The 23,933-nt window shown below is 35.4% G+C and overlaps 1 protein-coding gene across 2 annotated transcripts in view; it reads right to left on the minus strand.

Moving 5' to 3' along the window:
- LOC145666485 (uncharacterized) overlaps positions 1-23,933 on the minus strand; it is a 500,852-nt gene that overhangs the window by 116,519 nt on the left and 360,400 nt on the right. For both annotated transcript variants that reach the window (XM_081733747.1, XM_081733748.1), the window contains one exon: positions 19,486-19,747. In XM_081733747.1, the coding sequence (XP_081589873.1) occupies positions 19,486-19,515 (30 nt within the window). In that variant the 5' untranslated portion in view covers positions 19,516-19,747. The remainder of the gene's footprint in view (positions 1-19,485; positions 19,748-23,933) is intronic.

Below are 23,933 nucleotides of genomic sequence, written 5' to 3' on the forward strand. Positions count from 1 at the left end.
CTGTAATGAATACTTATGATATTACGCCTGACTCGAGACATAAAAACGTTAAGTGCAAAAGTATCATTATTATTATTTTTATTTCCTCGCCGTGCTTATGCAGTTGGTAGATTTCTGCAGATGACAACATCAACTAACCATCCAGTTTAGCTACTTTTTTCTGTAGTTATAAATCTACATTTCTCTATATAAATGTTCCTCATTCAGTGTTCTTCTATAACAACTTCATTTCACTTCACACTGTGTGCAAGGAAACATTGATATTCTTGACCTTCTTGATTTATCGTTGGTTGTAGGCACTCTTCTCGTAATGGCATGGCCATTACTAAGGATATTTAATAATAAACAGCAGACTTCTCTGTGCGTTAAGCTAATTTCTAATAATAATAATAATAATAATAATAATAATAATAATAATAATAATAATAATAATAATAATAATAATAAAGAGCAGAGTTCTCTGTCTGCGTATCAAGCTAATTTCTAATCACAAAAAAAGGCAGACTTCTCTGTCCATCAAGCTAATTTCTAATAATAGAAATGACATCCTTCTCTGTCCATCAAGCTAATTTCTAATAATAAAAAACGGCTGACTTCTCTGTCTGTGCATCAAGTTAATTTCTAATAATAATAAACGGCAGACTTATCCGTGTGTGCATCAAGCTAATTTCTAATAATGAAAAACGGCAGACTTCTTTGTCTATCCGTCAAGCTAATTTCTAATAAAAAACAGCAGACTTCTCTGTCTGTCAATAAACTGTCACACAACAAGCTAGAGTTTCGGGCAGAACGATTAATATAGCTAAAAATCTTGCACTTCAGATCTTAATTTCCAACTTTGTTTTAGTGATGACTTCCGAGCCGGAAGATTTTATCATACGTATTAAAATATGTATTAAAGTCACTTACAGTTTATAAAAGCACACTGAATGAAATTTCAATGTATTTATATGACAGCGTAGAAAAAAACAAAACTAAACAAGGAGCTGGCCATGGTCATATGTTCATAGTCTTCTTTCCAAGTGTAGTTTAAAGAAATATTCCACCGCGGCAACAGAAAGGGTTCTTTTGGAAGCATTTAAAAGCCGCGAAACCCTTGGCAGCGCGTCAACTGTTGTGATTTGAGTGAAAATTTATTGTGGCAACAGCAATGATTTGTAAATTGGCCTAAGGGAGCCGTAGATTGAAGTGTTTACCCTACAAACGTTTGCCTCCAAATCCTGTGATCGTAATTCACACATTCCGCTATGAATCTTACCACAACGACACCTTCCCTCGGACTTAATTGCTTTGAAATTTAAGACACAAACATCAACGTTTTTCTCTTCATTTTTCATGCACGTGGAATGGTGCATAAAATTTATAACTGCATTCAGAAATGCTTCCATAATTCAGATGTTTGTTACTTCATTTTTCTTATCATAGTCAGTCTTGGGGGGTCTACGTTTCTGAATTTTAGTCAATAATTTAAAAGACAAAGAAGGGCATTAAAAATGTAGAAAGGAAGCTAGATACGAAACGCCATTATATAAACTAATAATTGTTTTAAAGATTTTTCGTATAGTGTATGAATTTGGGTGCCCTTATGATGTTAAACTTCTCACTAAATTTCTAGTTTTTAAGAAAAGGTTTGAAAAATGTTATAAATTTATTTAATAGCGTTTTGTAGATACTAGCTACTTACTTTGGCTTACTTTGCTATATTTTTCTTATGTCCTTTATTGTTCTTAACTTACCCACTAAAACTTAGCGAATACCCTTAAGCGGGCACCACTCACGTTCTGTTTGGTCATAAAAATTCAAAACAGGAAATAAAAAAATATTTTGTTCGTCGTAGGAAACTTTGCCTAGAAATAGAGCACATTTTATACTGAGACATGCGCACTAGAATTTGCCAGATATAACGTTTTACGTTTTTCTGGCACCTTTTATATTGAGACAGGCACACTACAGTTTGCCAGATACTGCGTTTTACGTTTTTCTGGAGCATTTGATATTGAGACGGGCACACTAAGGTTTACCATATATTACGTTTTACATTCATCTGGCATTTATATAGGCTTAATATCTGGTTACACATGGAGACGAGCACACTAGGGTTTGCCAGATATTACGTTTTACGTTTTTATGATACATTTTATATTGAGACGGGCACATTAGGGTTTGCCAGATATTACGTTTTTCTGGCACATTTAATATTGAGATGGGCACACAAGGTTTTACCAGATATTACGTTTTCCTGGCACATTTTACATTGAGACGAGCATAGTATTGTTTGCCAGATTTTATGTTTTAGTTTTTGTCACATTTTATATTGAGACGCGCACACTAGGGTTTGTCTTATGTTTTACGTTTTTACGGCACATTTTATATTGAAAGGGGCACACTAGGGCAGTGCTGTAGTCCCAAACTTTTCAGAGGGTATACGCTGATTTGAGATCATCTATCATTGTCATAAGAAACATTGAAGGCCTTTTTTTAATAAACAATGTAAATCGTATGCATTAATTAATTCAATATAAAAAATGCGTTACTGTTTTATAGTCTATAAGCATTTCATGCTATTTTCTTGACGACACTCCTTACCTAAATCACAAAATCACAGCATTAATAACATAAATGGGTGTAGGTATGGAGAAGGAACCAACTCACTGCAAGGAACAGAAAAGATAGCGCCTGATTTTTTTCATGACTCATATTTGAACACCTGCTAATAATATAAGAGGACAATGGTGATATAGTTACTTTATTATTGGAGTCGTGGCCCGATTAAATAAATAAATTAATTAATTAATTAAGCCCTCGACTACAACCTTGCACTAGGGTTTGACAGATCTTACGTTTCACGTTTCCGTACACATTTTATATTGAATAAAACATACAGTATATCACATCGTTAAAAATCTTCCTTCCCCCCTACCTCTCTCTCTCTCTCTCTCTCTGTGTGTGTGTGTGTGTGTGTGTGTGTGTGTGTATATATATAATCTGGCAACTTTAGGACACACGGACAGAGTAATAAAGAAGTTTTAGTAAACCAAACTTTTTTAATGACAATTACATAAAATCTTTCAGTTTTACATTCCGAAGTTATACTCTGTAGGCTAAAGGAAATAGTGATGATGAGAATGAATGAAACGGTGGAATGAAGAAAGTGCGGGAAAACCCCATCAAAACTCGTTAATAAAGAAAATTAATTACGACTAGGAGGAAGAGAACTACGGCAAACGTAGAATCTCAATAAATAAAGTAGAATACACAACTAGATTTGAATGTCTCTGTAGTAATGAAGATATGAAATGAAAAAAATAAATAAATAACAGAAAAGGTGGAAACAGCAAGAGATTCATACAGGAACAAGGAAAACAGCATCTGTGAAACTTTAAACAATGCGTTAAAAAGACAAATCCAATATTTGCATTGCACTCTGGGAGGCAGACACGACGAAAACACAATTGAAAACGACCAGAAGATTTCATGACGTGAAAACAAACAAGGGCATATAGTATTAGCTGAGTACAACGGAAAACAATTAGAAAGTTTTGGAAAAACATGGGACACACAGTAACGATGCTCTGTTTCAGGGAGTAATTAAAATTACGACGTATCAAACTACAGTCTGGAAAGACAAATATTTCCCATAGGAGTCATGAAATGCAATATAATAATAATAATAATAATAATAATAATAATAATAATAATATAATCATCATCATCTACAGCTAAAGACAGTAAAGAGGACCACACGATTCCATGTATGGGATATGGATAACTACTTTTCTTATAATGTATGAATACTCCTTTATTATAGGCAACCAACATTTCTTTGCTACTGTGCTGGTTGTATCGAAGCTACGGAATGTTAGATTTTAAACGGGATATGAATATCCACCATTATCAATGAAGATGTTAACGAACAGACTTCCTTACCGAACTCGGCCGCCCGGTTTAACTCTTTAAAAGAAAGAAAAAAAAACTTTAGTTCAAGTGTTATCGTGTAGATTACCGGACAGACTAATAACAAAGTCTTAAAAATCCCACTGCGTGAGTACAATATTTTTTGTTGAGAATAGTGTGCTTCAGAAGAAACCTTTTGAAGGATAAGAAAAGATAGTAAAGGATGCGGCTCTAGTGGCTAGCACGCGCGCGCCTTTGATGAATGGGATCCCGAGTTCAATTTCCGGTGGGAGTGTCTCGAAATTTGAACACATTACGCGTAATTTGAACGCAGTTCGGATTCCATCTTAAACTGCAGATCTACATTTCATATAGCTTCGGAGTTACCAGGTAAAAAGGAATATTGAACTCCAATCAACCACAAGGTAAGAATACGGAAGCAAAGAAAAAATACCAAGTGACAAAAGTAAAAATAATTTCTCTGACTGACTGATTGGTTTGTTAGAATTTACAATTTAAATTTCAGCTTGATAATCCTTGTGTCAGACGAAATAAATTCGCGCGGAATGCAATGTACGGGAATATTCTTTAAAAGCCAGAACAACATACGAACATCAATAAAGTAATACAATAGAATAACACAGGAATTAGCAACAAGAAGAAAAACTCCCTGGCGTTAAAAATTAATGAATTACTAGGATCTATAGCAAATCGGATGGTTTTAGTCAAACGATGTGATCAACACATCTTTTCTCACTAGATAAGAAAAGTAAGGTTTTCTCGTCTCATTTTCGTAAATTTTGTAAAGTCTCGTCTCGATTTTCGAAGAACGTCTACTATAGTTGTGCAAATTCATGTGGAAAATTTGTGACTTTTTTTTTTTTTGGTTAGAAGTTGTCAGAATCCTTTCGCGCTGAGAGAGGTTCACGAAGGGTGTGATGCAACAATATTTAAATTTCATTCACTATTGGAAAACACTGTGTAATGACTCGCGTATCATTAAACGTTAATGTTCTTCATTATGTTCGTACAATGAGATACATTTATAGCTGTTATGCCATGAATCATGAGCTGAACTAGTGTTTCTTACGAGACTCATGAAATTCTCCCCTCGCCCCGAAAACGAGACAAGAATTATAATGTTTCTAGCCTCATCTCGACTCTAAAAAAAAGGTATATCTAGTCTCCTGGGCAACACTAATGAGCAATGACTATTGCTGACCAGGCTGTTTTAGTTAGTGTTGCCCAGGGCCGGATTAATGGGGGCTTAGAGGGGCTACAGCCCCGGGATTCCAGGTTGACAGGGCGTCCACTCTGATCAAAATCTCAATTGATTATCTAAAAAAGAATCATGAAAATACAATCATCATAAAATAAAATATTACCAAAAATATTAAACATATTCCCTTAACTTTCCTACTGTACTTCTACAGAAATGTATTAGGTGAAGACAGCAGGGGCCACATATTTTTTTTTCCTAGCCCCAGGCCTCCAGTTGGGTTAATCCAGCCCTGGTGTTGCTAATGAGACAAGACAGAACAGAATTTATATGCCGAAAAACGAGCAGAGGCAGAGCTCTTCCAATAGAAATATATCGTCCCTCTCGAGACAAAGAGGCGTATCTAATTTTCTTAACTTTTCCAAGAGACAATTTTAAACCTTCTCTCATTGTTTATTCTATCGTCTTCTTTTAAAATTTAATTTGATCTCGTAAGTTATATACCTGAACGAAAGATATCAAACGAAATTTTGAAAGAAGACGATATGATAAATAATGAGAAAAGGTTTAAAGTCGTCTACTGGAAAAATTACGAAAATGAGATATGCCCCTTTGTCTCGAGACGGACGATATGAACTTTTTAAGAAGAAAAAGTTCTTTCACGACACCATATCGAGAAGAAAGTGGCCCAAATCTAGTCTCATTGGCAACACTAACTTTAGTTGAACGATGTATGATAAATATATCGGCTTTCATGGAAAATATATCTGTCTTTACACAATGTGTGGAGTTTGATATCTCTTAAACCAAATTGCTCCCTAAAACTGGATAAACTCAGAATCCTTACCAGAAATCTAACGTGAGACTACATTTATGAAGGTGTGCACGGTAACTAAGCAGTTATACGGAATTAACATCATTAGTACTGAATATTCACAGGAAATTTTGTACCGAAGTAGCAGAATAAAATATCAATACTAACAAAATTCCAAAAATTCATGTTTCTAATATATATAATGCAAATTTTAAAATACAATTAATGAAAGCGAAGTACTGAAGACAAATATATTTATGAAACTTCAAAGACTAAAAAAAAAAGTACTCCTAAAACATAAGAGGATATGAGCTCGCCCTTCTCCTGGATTCGATTCTCAGTGTGTTCCAGTAGCATAATATGCAGGGCATGTCCGAAACATTAAAAAAAAAAAAAAAAAAAAAAAGGCAGAAAAACGGTATACAAAATTGACTTACATATATACCTCTTACCATAGATGGACCATAGACCTCCAGTACAAGAAGAAACAAGGGTCATTATCAGAATATATTTTCAAGTGTTTTATTTCCTTTTTTCTTGTTTGAATTCAATTTTGGAGAATACTTTTTTTTTTTAGGTGTTCTAGGTTCGATTTCTGGCAAATGAGTTAGTATTCGACAACGCTGTTCTCTGGCACCTTTTACATTTTCTTCATTCCAGCCATTGTTGCACTATTACGTTGAAAATTAAGTAAAACCCTTAAATTTAAAGTTTCACGATTGTAAACTTTATGCTAAAGGAGACATGTTATTAAAATGATTATGAAAGAATGGGTAGAATAACAATGTGGGAGTAAAACGATGTCTACCACAAACATGGTCTAGGATCGAACCAGAAGCCATTCAGTCTAAAGCTGAACGCTGTACCATACTGAGCCACCGTGTCCACCATCGCTGTCATGCATTATTAGGCCTATTAGCCTTCTGTTGTTTAAAAGACACAACCGAGAACCCTACCCGTGGATGTCTTCGGTGTACAAGACACGGTGGCGGGTTCGACTTACGGTGGAACAGCATTGAAGAATGCGTTACGGTAGGCTGCGTTCCACGTTAAACTGTGAGTCTAGGTCTCAATCTCTGTACTGAAAAAGAACGAACTTAAACTAACAAAAATGAAATGAAATGAAATCTTTACGTTTTACGTTCCTCGCATATGCCGGTTAGGCTAAAGGAGACGGTGATGATGAGAAATTTATGAAATGGTGGAATAAAGTGGGAGGAAACGGATGAGCTTCGAGAAAATCCACGAGTATGGTGTTTGCCCACCACAAAGTCCACGCGGCGCGAACTGGGATCGAACCAGGGACTCCAAGCACAGGAGGTGAACGCTCTACCACTAAGCCACCGTGCGCCCCCTTCAACTCACAAGAAACACAATCGTGGAACGTTAAAGATTAACTTGATTGTACTGTATTCAGAATGTTCATTTTCAACATAAATTCCAAAGATCTTTGGAATTTATGTTGAAAATAAACATTCTGAATACAGTACAATCAATATAAAAAAGAGATCTACTCTAAACAAACTTAATTAAAATATCTTGATGACACCACCAAGACAATGCTCCTTTCACCGTAACGTAACAAGTCATTGTACGTCTCCTGCTCGTGTCTACACTTAAAAAAAAAGACACTGCATATATTACAAATAACACTACCGGGGTGTTGAAAAATTATCTGGTGCTGATGACTGGCACTACTCTTAATATTAACATATGACCTGACTAACAGGATATAAATATCAGCTGCATTTCTCTCACCGCTGCAAAATAACGTCATTTTCCGTCACGTAATTTCTTCACTTTCAACGCGACTTCATTGTTTTGTTATCACATTGATGCCTTCATCCTCTCTTTGTTCACGCCGTATGATCTCTGCGTTGCATTCGGTTCACTTCCGGCATTTTAATATTTCAACTGTCGGTCTGAATAACTTTTCTTTTGATACTTTTAGGAACCCTGAATTTTCTTCAATGAAAAATTGGATACATGGACAAGACGTATGTTAACAGTTAATCACGTTATACGCACTTTCTCTGAAGTGGAAGAGAATGTCTTGATTCCGTTGGCAACAGTCGTTAAGTCTCCCTCTTTCGACCAGAAACAAGTGTACGGTGATGACCAACATAGTTGCTTATATGAAATAATGTGGTGTTCGAAGCAGAAAGAAAATGTTAGAAGTTCCAACAGACGTCAAAGAATTTTCTTTTCTCCTTTCTAAAAGTTTTATTTTTCATTCCTCGTTCAGTTCGTTTTCATTTACGAAAACTATTTCGAGATTGTCAGAAGACACCTCTGTTCATTTTCACGTCTGGAGCGACAGTGGCGCCTAAGCGGCGTGTCAACGAACTCTAAGATATCTCTATTAAACATATACACAAAGAGTTTATATTCAAAAAAGAAACGAGCAGGTATGCGTATTTTTGAAAACATGTTTTTTTTATTGACATGACATGCATTAGTGTGTTAGTGGGAAGATACCGAATACTTGATTCAACTTTTTTTATTTATAATATTTTACTAACTGTATGGGAGTCCCTGGTTCGATCCCAGCTCGCGCCAAGTAGACTTTGTGGTGGACAAACACCGTGTTCGTGAGTTTTCTCGAGGTTCTTCCGTTTCCTTGCACTTTATTCATTTCACCATTGCACTCATTTCTTATCATCACCGTCTCCTTTTGCCTAGCCAGCATAGATACCCTGAGCGTGGGACGTAAAACTGACATTTAATTTTTTTTCTATGTCTTGTAGTTTCGTGGAACTAAACGAGTATCGCTCGTGCATTCGGTGCTCGCGGTCTCGACTTCTATTCTCGGGAGTCAAGTGCTGACGGTGGTGTTAATGGTGTTCTATTTCCATCGTTACTTTAGGATTTAGTGGACAATTAACCATTATACGAGTCATGCACGCCGACTACGTGGGTGCTCCGGGGCTCCAGCGTCCACACAAATAATCTTGAGGGTGCGGCGCACCCACAAGATACAAAACAAAATATTTCTCACTTGTCACTATCAAAAAATAAGCAATTAAAACACTGAGATGGAAGTTAACATTTATAACCTCTAAAACATAATTGTTTGTTTCAAATGTGTTTGTGCAAAGGCAACCAAGCAACACACTTCAGTTAGTCATTTTGTAGTTTATGTTCACAACAAAATCCTTGCACAGTTCTTTCTGCAATATCATTAAAATTATTTGCTTTTATGAAGATTTATTTTAATTTTAATTTGTATGAATGTGGTATTTTCTTTTAGTAACGTGTTGATATCATTGCCTCTTGTAATCATTGTGTATCATGTAAGTTGTTTAAAGTATACACTTAATGTTGCCTACGAAGAATCTCTGCCGCGATTGACGCCTACGAAGAATTAGAATCGCGGCAGAGATTCGTGAGCTAAAGCTCTACAGTAACTTATCCTTAACCTTGAACCCCAGTTTGAACCTGTTTCTCTTGCGTTTAAGTCAGCAGTGTTACCGATTGAGCTAGGGCAACCACAGCTTATCCTTATAGTACCGATATATTGTACTTTATCAGAAAACAGCCCTTTATGACAGTGTTCATAAAAGATTTTAACTAAAAGAAAATGACAAAAAATATTGACATATCCCTAAAAACATATAATACGTCCCGCCATTGATATGTACCCACATGAATTTTGGAAAGTCGGCGCCGTTGATACGAGTATATTACCAAAAACAAAAAATAAAATAAATAGCGTAACACAAATACTTAATATGGAACTGAGACTGAATAAACGCAAATACTGTGTAAAAAGTGCAGCTAATAGATGTAAAATGATATCCTTTGTTCCTTTGAGATGGACCACCCGCTAAACACTTAGCGGTATTTGGTTGCTTGAGGCTACGCGCTGAGTGAAGGAACACAGATTGTAACTTACATTATTACTTACATTCCTATTATCTTACAGTGTATATCAAACTAAAGATTACTGCACGTTATCTAAAAGTTTCAAGAGGAAACTTTCAAATAAAAGGGAAAAGTTCAGGATAAAATACTGTATAAGAAAACTATCATATATCTCCTCAATGCAACTGTTGTACACAAAAAATAAACTATTACAGACAATTGAATCGGTGATTGTTAAAAAGGATTATGTTACGTTTCATTATACAGTAGACTACCGATATCCAGCCTGATGTGGCTTAAGGCAGGCCGGATAAAATATCCAGCTAGGTTGGAGTAGTTCTATAATTATTCACTTCTTCCTGAACCATCTATATCATTAAAAATACGATTTTTATGCCAAAACCCACTATTATTCATATTTTGTTACGTTTTAGTACAGTCCAGTATTTTATAAATGTATTTTGTGTATTGTACTGCAAGTTTTAAGAATTTATCACAGAAAACGCCCAAGAATAAAATATTGTACGTATTTTAAGGTAAGTGTTATGGCTAACTTATTTGCATCAGATAAAATGATGTACACTGTAAAGTACATACGTGTAATTTTAAAATAAGCATAGCAATAACGTAAAACGTGTACCTAATTAATTTTAAAAATTATTTAAATATATTATACTGTTCATTAATGAATTATTACAAAAATGTGAAAAGGTAAGCCAAAGATAAAGAGTCAAAACTTATAATCAGTGTTTAGTTTTTGAAAATGTCCTTGATAGATGACTGCTTGTACTTGGCAAAATTGCATTTTTATGAAGGCGTTAAAAGTCAGTAGTTCGTTTAAGAAAATCTTTCCTCATTGTATTAATGAAATATCTTTTTTTTTGTTTGTTTGTTTGTATGTGTGGTTCCTTCAACTAGGTCGGATAGTCGTAAGCCGGATGATTGAGTATACTCGAAGAATATGTTGATAAATGTATAATTCATGAAAAAACAAACAACTCAAATATAATAAACAAATAAGTCCCTTCTGAACTAGAGATATTCAAAATCTTGACTTCGACTCTCTGGCCCAATCGATTTCGACCTTAATAAGTATTAAGTCTATGTAAGCACACAGAGAAAAATCCGTTCTCCGGACAGCGGTATATTGTACAAATATACGATATCCTCTTGCTTACTATAGAAATCAGTACGGAGCATACGTTATCCGTATGCTACATAGGCACTGCTCTTAGATGTTACATCATGCCGTTGCAGGATGTCTGACATCTAATAGTTTTCCGTATATGACATGCATATAGTTATGTTACCTTCGTCAGCTATATGTTATATATATATGTCCACTTGTATGCGAGATCCTGACCGCCTACATTGTTTCATACAGAAAGTACGTATAGATGGAACACTTATACAGAAAGTATTATAAAACATGCGTTTTCAGTTATACGTCTGATGTACGTTAAGGACTGTATGTAATTGCTGTACTACAGCAATTACGCATGTAACCTATCTTTTTAAGAACATCACCTACAAGTTTTCTTCTCAGTGCACGAGTTCTACAAGTGAATAGGACGCAGGAGCCCAAGTTCGAGCAAGTGCAAGCCCTAATGAGTCTAGCGAATGCATGGCCTCATTGAGGACAGCGATCTCGGGCCCAATGAAGTTAATAAGTGCGAGTCTCATTGAAGATACCGAATTCGAGCTCGAACGAGTGAAGAGTCCGAAAAATCCCTTCAAACACAGAAGACACTTACATAGTCAAAACTAAGTAAATAATTCACATATATTATTTGTGAGTCGCATTAATCAATACAAAAGTTATCATTGTAAATATATTCTACCATTACTGACAAGTTCCAACTTACAAGTATCCATGTGCCACGCCCTCCGCTTATCTATTACTTCTCACTAATTACTTTCTTTGATATTGTCCACCAAGTTCAAACTTTCTTTCCTTTCTCTTTTACCTTCTATTACTTCTCCAACAGCTTTTTTCTTAAATAATGCCTTAACAAGAATCATTAAAAAGATAATGCCGTAAACAGTTTCTTTTCTTATATCCAGTATTATTCTCTTACCAGTGTTGCTAACACGCTAATATTGGTTTTTTGCTATATCCAGCTTTCTCTGCTTTTCTTCATACTCACTTTTCGAAGTTCCCAGTCGTTTTAATCATTCCTTTTCTTCCTAACGGCCACCTTTGTGCCAATCTTCTGAAATCCCCTGTTATCTATCTATCTATCTATATTATATATATATATGTATGTGTGTGTGTGTGTGTGTGTGTGTGTGTGTTTATTTCTATCATTTTGTTAGTTTCTCGTTTATATTGCATATCTTCACAAATAATATTGCCTAAACTATCTGAAATAGATTACGAATTTCCTCCCACCGAAATAAAAACAAATGTAACTATGTTTAACGGCTAACTCCTCCTACACCGCTGCATCCATTTTGATGGTTTTTGGTACATGAGAAGGTGTTGGCCTAACTTAGGGCTTTAGCCTATTTTCGGGAAGGAGGGAGAAGGGTAAGACGTATAAATAACTGAAAACGACCTACACATTAGTGTTCAATACATGGCCTTTTGTGGTTGCTCAAATGAACGGTGACACCCCCGATGCCGTTTAACCTCAAATTCATCCCTTATATGCATATCCTAAGGAGAGAAGGGATTAAAAACACTTTGTATCCGTGCGAGGAACAGATTTCAGCTACTAGATGCTCTCCTTATTTCCTACTTCTCCGAATTAACTTGTTACAGATTTCAACTGTTGGATATGAAACGAATGAAATTCATCTGACGAATAAAAATCAAGTCTAAAGATATTCTATCGAATGTACTACAATTTGTGAGAATTCTTGGGGGAATTCTTGTGTACTGTGCTCGCTCTATTGCAACTAACATACTTCTTTTAGCAGTATTATCATCTTAGCGACCAGAACACCAAATCTTTTGCATATCTATCAATGCGTGTACAAGAACATAGTTAAGCAATATTGAAGAAAATGTTTTCTGTGTCTCCTCTAATGGAAAATCGATCTTCTTTCTTGTGTATGATCTTTCGTTTTCCTGTGCTGTTGTTTCTGTAGTTAGACTTAAGAAATACATCATATGTATGCACCTGTTTCTTCTATAGCACCTGTTTATTTATCTTAACATTCTTTATTTCCACATCTATTGAATGTTAGCATTACCATTTGATGATTTTTCTTTCGGATATCAATCAATCATCGACACATCAATTTGTATAGGAAATGATATGCGAATTGAACAGATCTACTACGGAATTAGATTTTTTACTTTTGTTAACGAATTAGTTGGTAACAGTTTTTCCCTGTATGAAGTTGTCTACTCAGAGAAGAAACTCTGCGTTCTGTCGTTCAAAACTTGCCTAATGTAATTGAGGAATGTATCTTATTGCCTAATGTATCTTATTCCTAGTACACAATTACGCAGTATTAGAAAACGTATATGAAAGGGGGTTAATTTTATCATAATTTTGTAAACCTATCTTCTTTAAAAAACTTGTTTTATTCTAAACACATTAGGGAAAAAAAGTTTTTCTTTACTTCCATTTTAATGAAAGGAACTAGTCTCTCAACCAAAGAAGGCTGATTTATTCAACCCTCTATGCCAACCACAATGTTTCCGATTACTAGGGCGGTTGTTTTTAAAATGCATATACACATATGGAAATGAAGATTTTAAAAGTTAGTGCATATTCTAATGCTATTGGCATATTTCTGCATATATTTGAGGTTACGAATAATTTTAATATTCTTGATTTCCTAAATCGCTAGACTCGAGTATACTTTTTTTTTTTTTTTTTTTAAGTATTCTTCTTACCATCTGGAACATTCTGAAATATTCTGGTTTACCATTAGAAAATGATTTTGTCTGTTTTTTTTTTTTTTTTCATGTACATTCTTTGGCAATTGAGCATCTAGAAGCTCAAGATGCATCTCTGTAAGTTACTAAAATTGTCAAGAAAAATCTTTAAATTTTGTCAAAGGCGAAACTGGAAAATAGGTTATAGAGAAGTTAGATAGGAGGCTTAGCTCAAATCTAGAATTAGAAAGAATCGATTTTAAATCAATCAATTAGGGATGCATTCGAGTCGAGTCGAGTCGAGATTTAAGCCTGTCTCAACTCGTCTCGAGAAAATGTTGTCTCGACTCGTGTCTCGACTCGAAAATATGATTCTGTCTTGACTCGACAGTCTCTGTCTCGACTCGACTCGAATTCGAGTCGAGACGTCTCGAAATTCGAGTCGAGACAAAATATACGAGTTAAAATATACGCACACATCAGCCAGACCATCATGACTACCTACCTAATTGTCAGTATGTCGACTTTTGGCATGGATAAAAACGGCGACACGTCTTGGCATACACGCAATGATCCTTGATAGGTCGCTGGAGAGAGCTGGCACCACATGTGCTCACTCAGGTCACCTAATTCCCGTAAATTCCGGGAAGGGGGGCGATGTGTTCTGACGTCACGTTCAATCACATCCCACAAGGGACATCACTCAAATGTCCGGCTCCTCAATGAAACTTTTTTTGCTGATAGAAGGCATGTATACATCATTACTTGTGATAACAATTTTTTGCCATGGTGCATGTTTTCTATTTTAAAAAAAAAATAACTTTTAAGAGTTGTGATGTGGTTATTAGAGATTACTAGAGAAGTCCCTTACTACCCTTTGTAAACGGAGCGTTAATGAAGAAAAGTGAAGAAAAACCATGTGGATACATATAAGTCCTGGGGGGAAGTCGTATGGTAGATATGACCTTGATGGCAGCCATCTTGAAATCCGCCATTTTGAATTAAGGTCAAGTTTTGAAAATGGGAATAGGGTAATATGATACATAATTTCGGGCTAGAATTTAATTAGAAAAATAATGGTGAGGTTAGTTTTAAGATACACCCATTTGGGGGAAAGTTACAGGCATATTAATTGTTTTTACTTACTGTGTGCGTAAGTCTCTTCTTACTTTCGTCTCAAGACCTGTAAATCGATCGCAACGGCAGAGCCCGGTTTCGCACTAGTGTTTAGAAATCTTTAAACTCACTTGAGGCAATATTTGTGGATTATTGTATTGTATTTTGCCTTTAATTAAATTTGAACTCACTTCATGATCTTGTGTAAAGTATTACTAAAAGAGAATTTCTGTTTTTATGGAGAACGTAAGCATAGCAATTATAAAAGGTGAGTAAGGTGCGTATGTATTTATAAGAAAGTTTATTTTACGAGTCTTTTGTGGTTCCGCCAACCTATTCTTTAGTTGTTGTTTTTTTTTTTAAATACTCATATCTCATAAATAAAAGAGCTATTATAAAATCTCTTACCACTATTCTTTAATACTTATAAAATTTTATTTATTGTAACAGCACTGGCGAGATATTTCTTATCGCCCACTAAAATTATGGTGGAGCTCCTTCGTGGCTAACGGTTAGCATACTTGCCTTTGACGTGGGAAACCTGGGCTTGATTCCCGGTGGGAGTTCATGTGGTTCAGATTCCACGTTAATCAGTAGGTCCACGTCTCACATAGCCTCGCTGCTGAACGGGGCGTTAAACTCAGAATCAATTCCTGAAATTATGGTTTTGACTTTATTATGATGTCATTAGTTTAAACGCCCAACTGCCCAGTAATTATAAACATTGACTACATTATAAAATTGTAATTTGTGACGACTAAAATATCAGAAATTAAAGATTATTCTTTGGGTTTTGGAACATTTTGAAAAACGTGAAAAACTGGTACTGCACCGATACAACACACCTTTTGGGTTTGTCATTGTGTAAAGTGATACAAACTAAAGAAGAATTACAACTTTATGAAATTGTATTAAGACTTGTTATTTAGAAATAAACACCAAATAAGTGTAATTGAATTGTTTACAAAACTAATCATAACGAGAAAACTCTTGAATACTATTATATAAACAATTATTCTCTTTTGTTTAACACTTTAATGTAAAGACCCAATAGTCAGAGAAATAAATATAATAATAATTGTGTTTGAACATTATTCACGGTCATTTTCTACAATCCCAAAACACGATTGTCTAGTTTGTTCAGCATTGTTTATTAAAAGAATACTTAAGAGCCTGACCCTAAACTATGTCTGTCCGACCAAATCTTCAAGCCTGATTACGGCCATGGGTGTCAATATGTTTCCCATCCTAAAAGAATAAACCTTCAATTTAATTATGATTTAATTGGTTTTTTTAAAAAATGAAATGAAATCTTTGAGTTTAACGTCCCAGGATTATGCCTGTTAGGCTAAGGGAGATAATGATTAAAGTAAGTGAGTGATGATGGAAGAATTGTTGGAATGAAATTGTGGGAGGAAACGGGAGTACCCCGAGAAAACCCACGAGCACGATGTTGTCCACTACAAAACTACTTTGCCGGGAATCGAACCACAGCCCCACGCACCAGAGGTAAGCGCTCTACCACTGAGCCATAGTGCTCCATCTAATTTGTTTAGATGATAAACTAAGTAGTAACAAAGACTATTTCAAAACCACTGGTTATTTACTGAGTAGTATTTTGTGTTCCCTGAGTATCACACAAATACGATTTCTAAACTATATTGAAAAAATGGGGGTAAGACTGACAAACATCTAAAGGTTGAATAAATATCTCACAAGTTGCTACAAAGATACTAATATTAGATTATTTTATGCGAGTTCAAATAAGTTAAATCGACTCGAATATACTTCTTATGACTTCACAATTCGGTATATTGTTAAATATATACTCGATGTCAACATAGAGCTTCTCATATGTATAGCATACGGATTCGATTCCAATGGGATCACATATGAGTTAAGCTTCGGTGTTGAAAGCGACATTAAAAGCATCAAAACATCAAAACCGAAAGAAAGGAAAGAAAAACATTCTTTCCCACAGCTTAGTGATCAAATTCAGGGTCATTAGTAAGATGAACATTTTACTTTGTTTTCCTTATGTACAGTTTGAGAGGCTTGTTCCGTTCCTTCCGGAACCACAAAGCAGCAGTCAAATAACAACAAAAGACAACTCTCCTCCGTCAATCTGTTCTGTTTCAGTGACCGCGAAAACTATGGATTTGACACTAGTATCAATCAATATGGGCTGTTTATACATGTCTCGGTATTCCTCACCCGCTGACAGTAGTAGCTGAATTTGCAAGTCATCGCTGATGGAAGTGTCACCATTGATCTCAGCGACCGTGAAAACTATGGATTTGACACTAATGTCGATGAATTTGGATTACTTTTACTACATGTCTCGCTAAACGCCCCCCTGAGACCCCCTGGTTCCAATTTTGACAAAAACGCTTCGCCTTAGACTGGGACCTGGACCAAGGTATCCGTGACCAAAATTTGGTAACTCTCGGTCAACTTGTCTGGTCCCAGGTCGGTCCCAGTAAACGTCCCCCCCGAGACCCCCCTGGTTCGAAATTAAAAAAAAAACGCTTCGTCTTAATCTGGGGCCTGGACTAAGGTACCCGTGACCAAATTTTGGGAACTCTCGGTCCACTCGTCTGGTCCCCAGGTCGCACACAGACAGACAGACAAACACACAAACTCTTTATTTTATTTATATTAGATAAGATATACTATGTAAAATAGTCTCGTATCATAATATGTGATGTACAACAAATGTTACATTATATATTATCCGTAGCTCGTGATATGCTGCAATATATTAAAGCCTCAGAATAGTTGGGCAAGCGAATAATCCAGAAGTTACGTAACCCTATTGCGTTCATGGGAACGAAAACACAATAATTATAACTATGCTAAATTACTATAGACTACCAACTGCTCATTCAGAGAATTTATGAAGTTCACTTTATCGCAATAGTTTTATACAAACTAGATTTAGACTACGGATAATAGTTTTATACAAACTAGATAATCAATTATTATTATTATTATCATTATATTTGCAGTACAACCAAATATAATGACATTAACTATTAGTTCTAATTAACTGAATTGAGCTGAAAATTAAATCTTGATCTTTAAAGATTAACTATTAATTTTATGCGTTCTGTACCTTTCTGAAGGAATAAAAGCTGGAATTGGTTTCAAGGCTGTTTCTGAGTGAATACTTTCTTCAAAATAATATTAAAAATTATAGAAAGTTTTTCGAGACATTCGAGTCGAGTCGAGATTTTTAAGAGCCGTCTCGACTCGACTCGTGTCTCGACTCGAAAATTCGAGTCGAGAAATACGTTTGTCTCGACTCGTCTCGAATTTTACAAAGTGTGTCTCGACTCGAATCTCGACTCGAATTCGAGTCGAGTCGAGTCGAGATTCGAGACATGTCTCGACTCGAGCGCATCCCTACAATCAATACACGTCTAGGATTAGTAATCTTTGTCAAATAACTTCCGAACTTTCTGTGACATCACAGTTGACGTTGAAAGATCACTCTTTTTCTACAAACTCGTTTTAACAGACAATAAACGAAATTTGACAACAACAAAACTATGAGAAACTTCTTGTAGTGTACTGTGGAAATTCATTCTGCACAGAGTACAACATTGTAAAGCATAAATCTGAAATTAATTATTTCTTAAAATATTATTCTATTTATAGTATATATATATTTATAGTATATAGTATAGTATAGTATATATATAACTTTTAACTTATTTTTACCACGTCCCTCAGGACTTAGATCCTTCTGTTAATATACCAACCAGTTTCTTTTCCTCTTTTTTAATTACGTTTAATATTGTTCCTTTCTTCTCTATTATTCTCAACCCTTCCTTCTGTTAAAACCACATGTTTTTCTTTCGCCCCATGTCAAAAGCCTCCAATCTTTTTTTCGTCGCTTTCGCGTAGTGTTCGTGTTTTTGCCCCTTATATAGTACAATACCCCACAAATCATTCTTGAGTTTATTTTCTTAACTATTCAAAGAAACACAAAATCTACTTTTCTTCTTAAATGCTTCTTTCGTCATTCCTACATTTGCTGTTATTTCACTCTTATTTCTGTCTTCACTAATACTAAAATGACAAAAACAATGTTCAACTTTCACCTCTTCTATTTCTTCTCTATATCTGATACAGACAGGTTCGCCAAATCACCATTGCTTTTGTCTTTCTAATTTATTTTCATACCCCATTCTACCCGGATTCTATTCAATCTTTCTAACATCTTATTTTCTTTTCCTCAACAAATGCATATCATCTGCAAATCTTTTACATTTAACTCTTCTACTTCCTATCAAAATACTGACTTCCTTACACATTCACTGCATCTTTTCTAGATATTAAATAACGATGTCAGAGGCAAACGATACACGTCAAACTTTTTACTTGCATTATCCTCTCTTATTCCTTATCTTCTTCTAACTCATATATAAATTTACATCATATATAAATTTCTTGTGAGACTTTAATTTGTTCATTCTAACCAAACTTATTTCTTTTATTAACTTCCATCAAGAGTTCCCAGCTCATCCGATCAAAACCCAAACTTCGACAAAACAAAATAAAACGCCAGACAAATATCTGCAAAGTTTCCATGAAAGTATTCGTCAAAAAGAATGTAAACGAATTATTAGGAAAGAACTGCTATAATAAAGATACAAGAACACAATATACCTCATTCAACACGCCAATAAAAAGAATTAATACAGCTTTCAAAAAAAAACAAAAAAAATGAAAATCACTTACCGCAATGATTGTTTTAATATCAATTCGCATAGTAGACTTTCAAGTCTGGCTCGAAACTTCTTCCGGCTGGCTGCTCTAGTCACTTCCGGTAGCCCAACTTCCGATATTTGAGATGTGCAAAATGTCAATCCGTTCCAGATCATGAGCGAGGTGCTCTTTTTGTGTCCAACATGGCGACTGCGCGTTCTTCGAGTGAAGAGGTGTCGTCTCTTCCCTTTCTTTGCAGTAGGTTGTACGAAGGCTTAAAACGTTGCTGGCGATGCTGAAAGAAACAGAGGGAAACGATTTATGAGAAAAACTCGTCATATCCTGTGGAGTATGTTAACGGAGTACACCTACTTACTAAGTTCTTTTTTTGGTTTTTGTTTTTTGACGTCAATCGTTGCTTCAACCTAACAAAATTCCCCCCTTTTCTTTTATCTCAGAGATTCTGCTGATTCGAACATGTGTTTACAATTTCGCCTACTTAAGACCCACCTCCGTGATATGGCATGCCAAATAGACACACAGCTTCGATAAGCCAATCACAACCTAATCAACAAATGCGCAAGTACATTTCATTATCTTTCTTTGTCCAATTTGAGGAACATAGCACAGCGCATTCCTTCTGGCTTTTTATACACACGTTTTAACAACAGTTGTTAACAGGGTACGAATGAATCACTAAGCGCTTCTTTAAACAAATTTTCAAGAAGTAAATGTCAATCACGTTAAAAAAAAAGAAAAAAGAAAAAGAAAGAAAAAGAAAATACTGTTAAAGAAACAGATACACGTGGAGTTAACTTCTACGGATACAATAGGGGTAATTATAGCACACAAGTCAACCTTCGTAGGTAAAATAAATTTTCGTTTTACAATACGATTTCAATTGTTTTACATATATGCAAAATCTTAACTCCGTGGGATACTAGTGGCTTACTCTGAGGGGAGAACGTGGACAGAAAGTATTTGAGAACAAGATTCTCAGACGAATAATCGGATCCAAGAGCAATGGGAATGGGGCAACTTCATAACAAGGAATTACATAATTTTATACCGTTTACCAAACATAGTTAGGGTCTTCAAATCTAGGAGGCTCAGGTGGGCAGATCGTAGCCAGAGTGGAAGAAAGTATAGTAGGAACGCTTTCCAAGTTTTAACTGGAAGTCTAATCGGAAGACGACCATTAGGAAGACCTAGGCGCAGATGGGAAGAAAATATTAAGATGAATGTCGCAGAAATAGGAATACAAAGTAGAAACTGGATCCAGTTGGCTAAGGATAGAAGTCAATGGAGAGCTTTTGCGAACACGAAATTTAACCTCCTGGTTTCAGTCTTAACCCTCGCAGGACCAGGCCTCAGCGTATTCTGAGATACCATATTTGAATTCTTTATTATTCACGAAGAAAGCAGAGGAGAAAGATTTGTCCCGTGGAAACCAATATTTCATATAAATTTGTTAACACGAAATAAAAATGTTAAGTGCATGATCTCACATATTGACGATTAAAACAAAATTTCAAAAGTGTGTCACTTTGTAGTACCCCTTGGTAATGCTAGGGTTAATTCTCATAGAGCAAAAGCGGTACCGAATAGCGAGGAACTTTTTTGTATGAATTTAACATTTTAAAAATATGTCCAATCTAGTCTCTAATCTTCCCATTCTAACCGAAAGTAACAGAAATCTACAATTTCCTGTTTGAATGTTGATCTCTTAAAGGAAAAACGATCAGAGATTACAAGAAACTTTATATAGATATAGATTTAGCATCCCAAGTAAAGATGGAAGGGATAGAAAAATAACTTTTTTCTTTTGAAAAAAAAAACACGAAGTTTTTACAACTTTTTTACTTTGGAAATTTTGGGCTTTTTAAAACTACTTCGATTTTACGTGCTACCTTTCTCTTTCTCTTAAAACAAGAGAAAACAATTACTGTATATCGAAGGGGGGGGGGGGAAATCACGAAAATTTTGAGTATATATAAAAAAAGGCATTCAGTGGGGAAGAAAAGAGAAAAGGACAAATCTGAGGACGCAGCGAGTTTTCTAGTTCCAACGAACTGTTTGTGCAGCTATTAGAGTAATATTCAAGGACAAGAATGTAACAGAAAAAAATAGTTAAACAATGTTAGCAATAAATATTCTGAAAATGTAGTAATTAGATTTCGTGGGGAAAAAATATTATTTAAAATGTATCAATACTTGCAGTTGCGCTCGAACCCTCGGGCCTGCTGTACACAATAGATTAAAATAGTGCTTAATTAAAGTTCTAATTATTTACATCTTTTTTTAATAGCCTGTCCAATAAACAGTATGCGGTTACACAAAATAGCAATGCTCAAATCTGCACTACAACTCGTCCTAATAGCAAACAACCAAGTAAGTTCATGTTTGGCGTTATCATTATTCAATTTTAAGTAACCGTGTTGAAAAATATAATTTATATTGCAACGAAATGCTCACAATATTTTATTGTACAGAACAATGACCTGATCAGCTAGTGACATCTTTTCGCGTCTGGCTGGCACCAGCGGCATCTATTAACGTGAATATTTACTATTACGAATTAGAAAGATACACAGAACGAAGAACTGAGGTGTTTCCCTTTTATTATTAGAAAACCGAAACATTAGTTCGTGCAACATATTTTACGAGCTTTATCTACAAACATAATTATAACAAGTATAATATATATATACAGTGTGTCTCAAAAGTCCCCAGACATAGGTTAACTAATATCAGAGTTACAACAAAATGTAAGAGGTGAAACTTTCCCCAAATGTGAGGTTTTCAATCTAAAGTGAATTTATTTTTTTAATCGGACGATCCGTTTGGACTGTACACTCTTTATGTGCTCAATATTGAATGAAAATGCAACGTTGCCCTTTACCTGGACCCACAACATACGTGAATGAAGTTACTGTCTTTTACACTAACGTATCAATGGCCAGCCCCTATTTACCATACTCTTAGAAAATTTATCCACCTCCCGCTCTGTCGTCTCCTCCCCCATCCCCTCTATTAATGGCAATGTTGCATTTTCATTTAACATTGGGCGCATCAAGAGTGTACAGCCCGGCTCGCCCGATTAAAAAGTTCCCTCACTTTAGATTGGAAACATATTTAGAGACGGTTTCCCCTCATAAGCCACATTGCCACGTTAAATAAATCTTGTAGCTGTCATAAAAAAAAAAAAAAAAAAAAAACTGCAACCTGATCTTTCTATTTAGTCCTTGAAAGCAAGAAATGTTTCTCCACACATACAGCACTGCACTCTAGTGGACAAACAGTGAACCTCCTCATTAGAAACGTGTATTTTGGTGCACTTTCCCTCCCGTCCAAAAGAATCCGTTGTTTCGCAAGCGTCGAAACTGGTTTTTCTTTTATGTCAGCGGGAGGGCGATTGCAGGTAGCAAGCAAGACGTCCCAGAAAGTTGCGCATCGTTCAACTTCTTGCAAGATGGAAAAAAAAAAGTTTTACGACCCTTTCAAGACTATGTGTACATGGTTAAATATGGAGAGTTTCAATTTTTCTTTTTTTTTTATGACAGCTACAAGTTCTTCTTACGTGGCAATGTGGCTTTACATTTTGTTGTAGCTCTGATAAGAATAATAGACTTACCCTATCTCAGGGGACTTTTTACCCTGTATATTTCATATTATATATACAGTGAAACCTCTCTAAAGCGGACAGCCGTGGGGAATCAAAAATTGTCCGCTATAGAGAGGTGTCCGCCTTAGAGAGGTTTCGATACCTTTTTACGTAAATTAGTACAAAGTACTATGCAATTAGGAAAAAAAAAATACTTTTGCTTAGATCATGTATTTATGAATATTACCAGACGTTACTGTACCTGCATTATATTGTGCCATCCAATACTCGATGTTCGAGGCAGAACATGGAAATAAGATGTTATAGTTCTCTGTATTTTACACTTATCGCTACTTACTACGTTTTCGGTATGTTGCTTTAATTTGTGAGTCAATTGCAGTCCAATAATGACTTTTTTTTTAGACAATATGCCTACCGCGGTCAAAAAATACCAAACTTGTCTTCTGCTTGGTCAGAGATTCCAGCGGGACAGTAAAATGACTTGTCATCCCAAACGGTGTCAACTGTCAATCACTTTTGTGTCTAAAACAGTTTGGGTGAAAGTGAAATGCAAGCAAACGGCATGAGAGTGTTGTTAAACGGAGACCTTTCCTCTGGGTTGCTGAGCAGACAGTTGAGGAGGTAAAATGTTGTCACACTCTCATGTCCTTCATTGCAGATACACGTATGGGTTACAAAAAGTGTATTTATTCTATAATTTTCAACTTTTTGCAGAGTAAGTGTCCGTAATATGGAGGTAAATAATACCTATAAAAGACAGTAAAGACTGTCCGTGTCCGTACTAGAGAGTGTCCGCTTTAGAGAGGTTTGCCAATATGCTTTTTCCTATAACAATGTTTGGGGATTACAAAATTTG

This window comes from Thermobia domestica, chromosome 12 (genome assembly GCF_964235325.1).
Source record: "Thermobia domestica chromosome 12, izTheDome1.hap1.1, whole genome shotgun sequence".
Taxonomy (NCBI): domain Eukaryota; kingdom Metazoa; phylum Arthropoda; class Insecta; order Zygentoma; family Lepismatidae; genus Thermobia; species Thermobia domestica.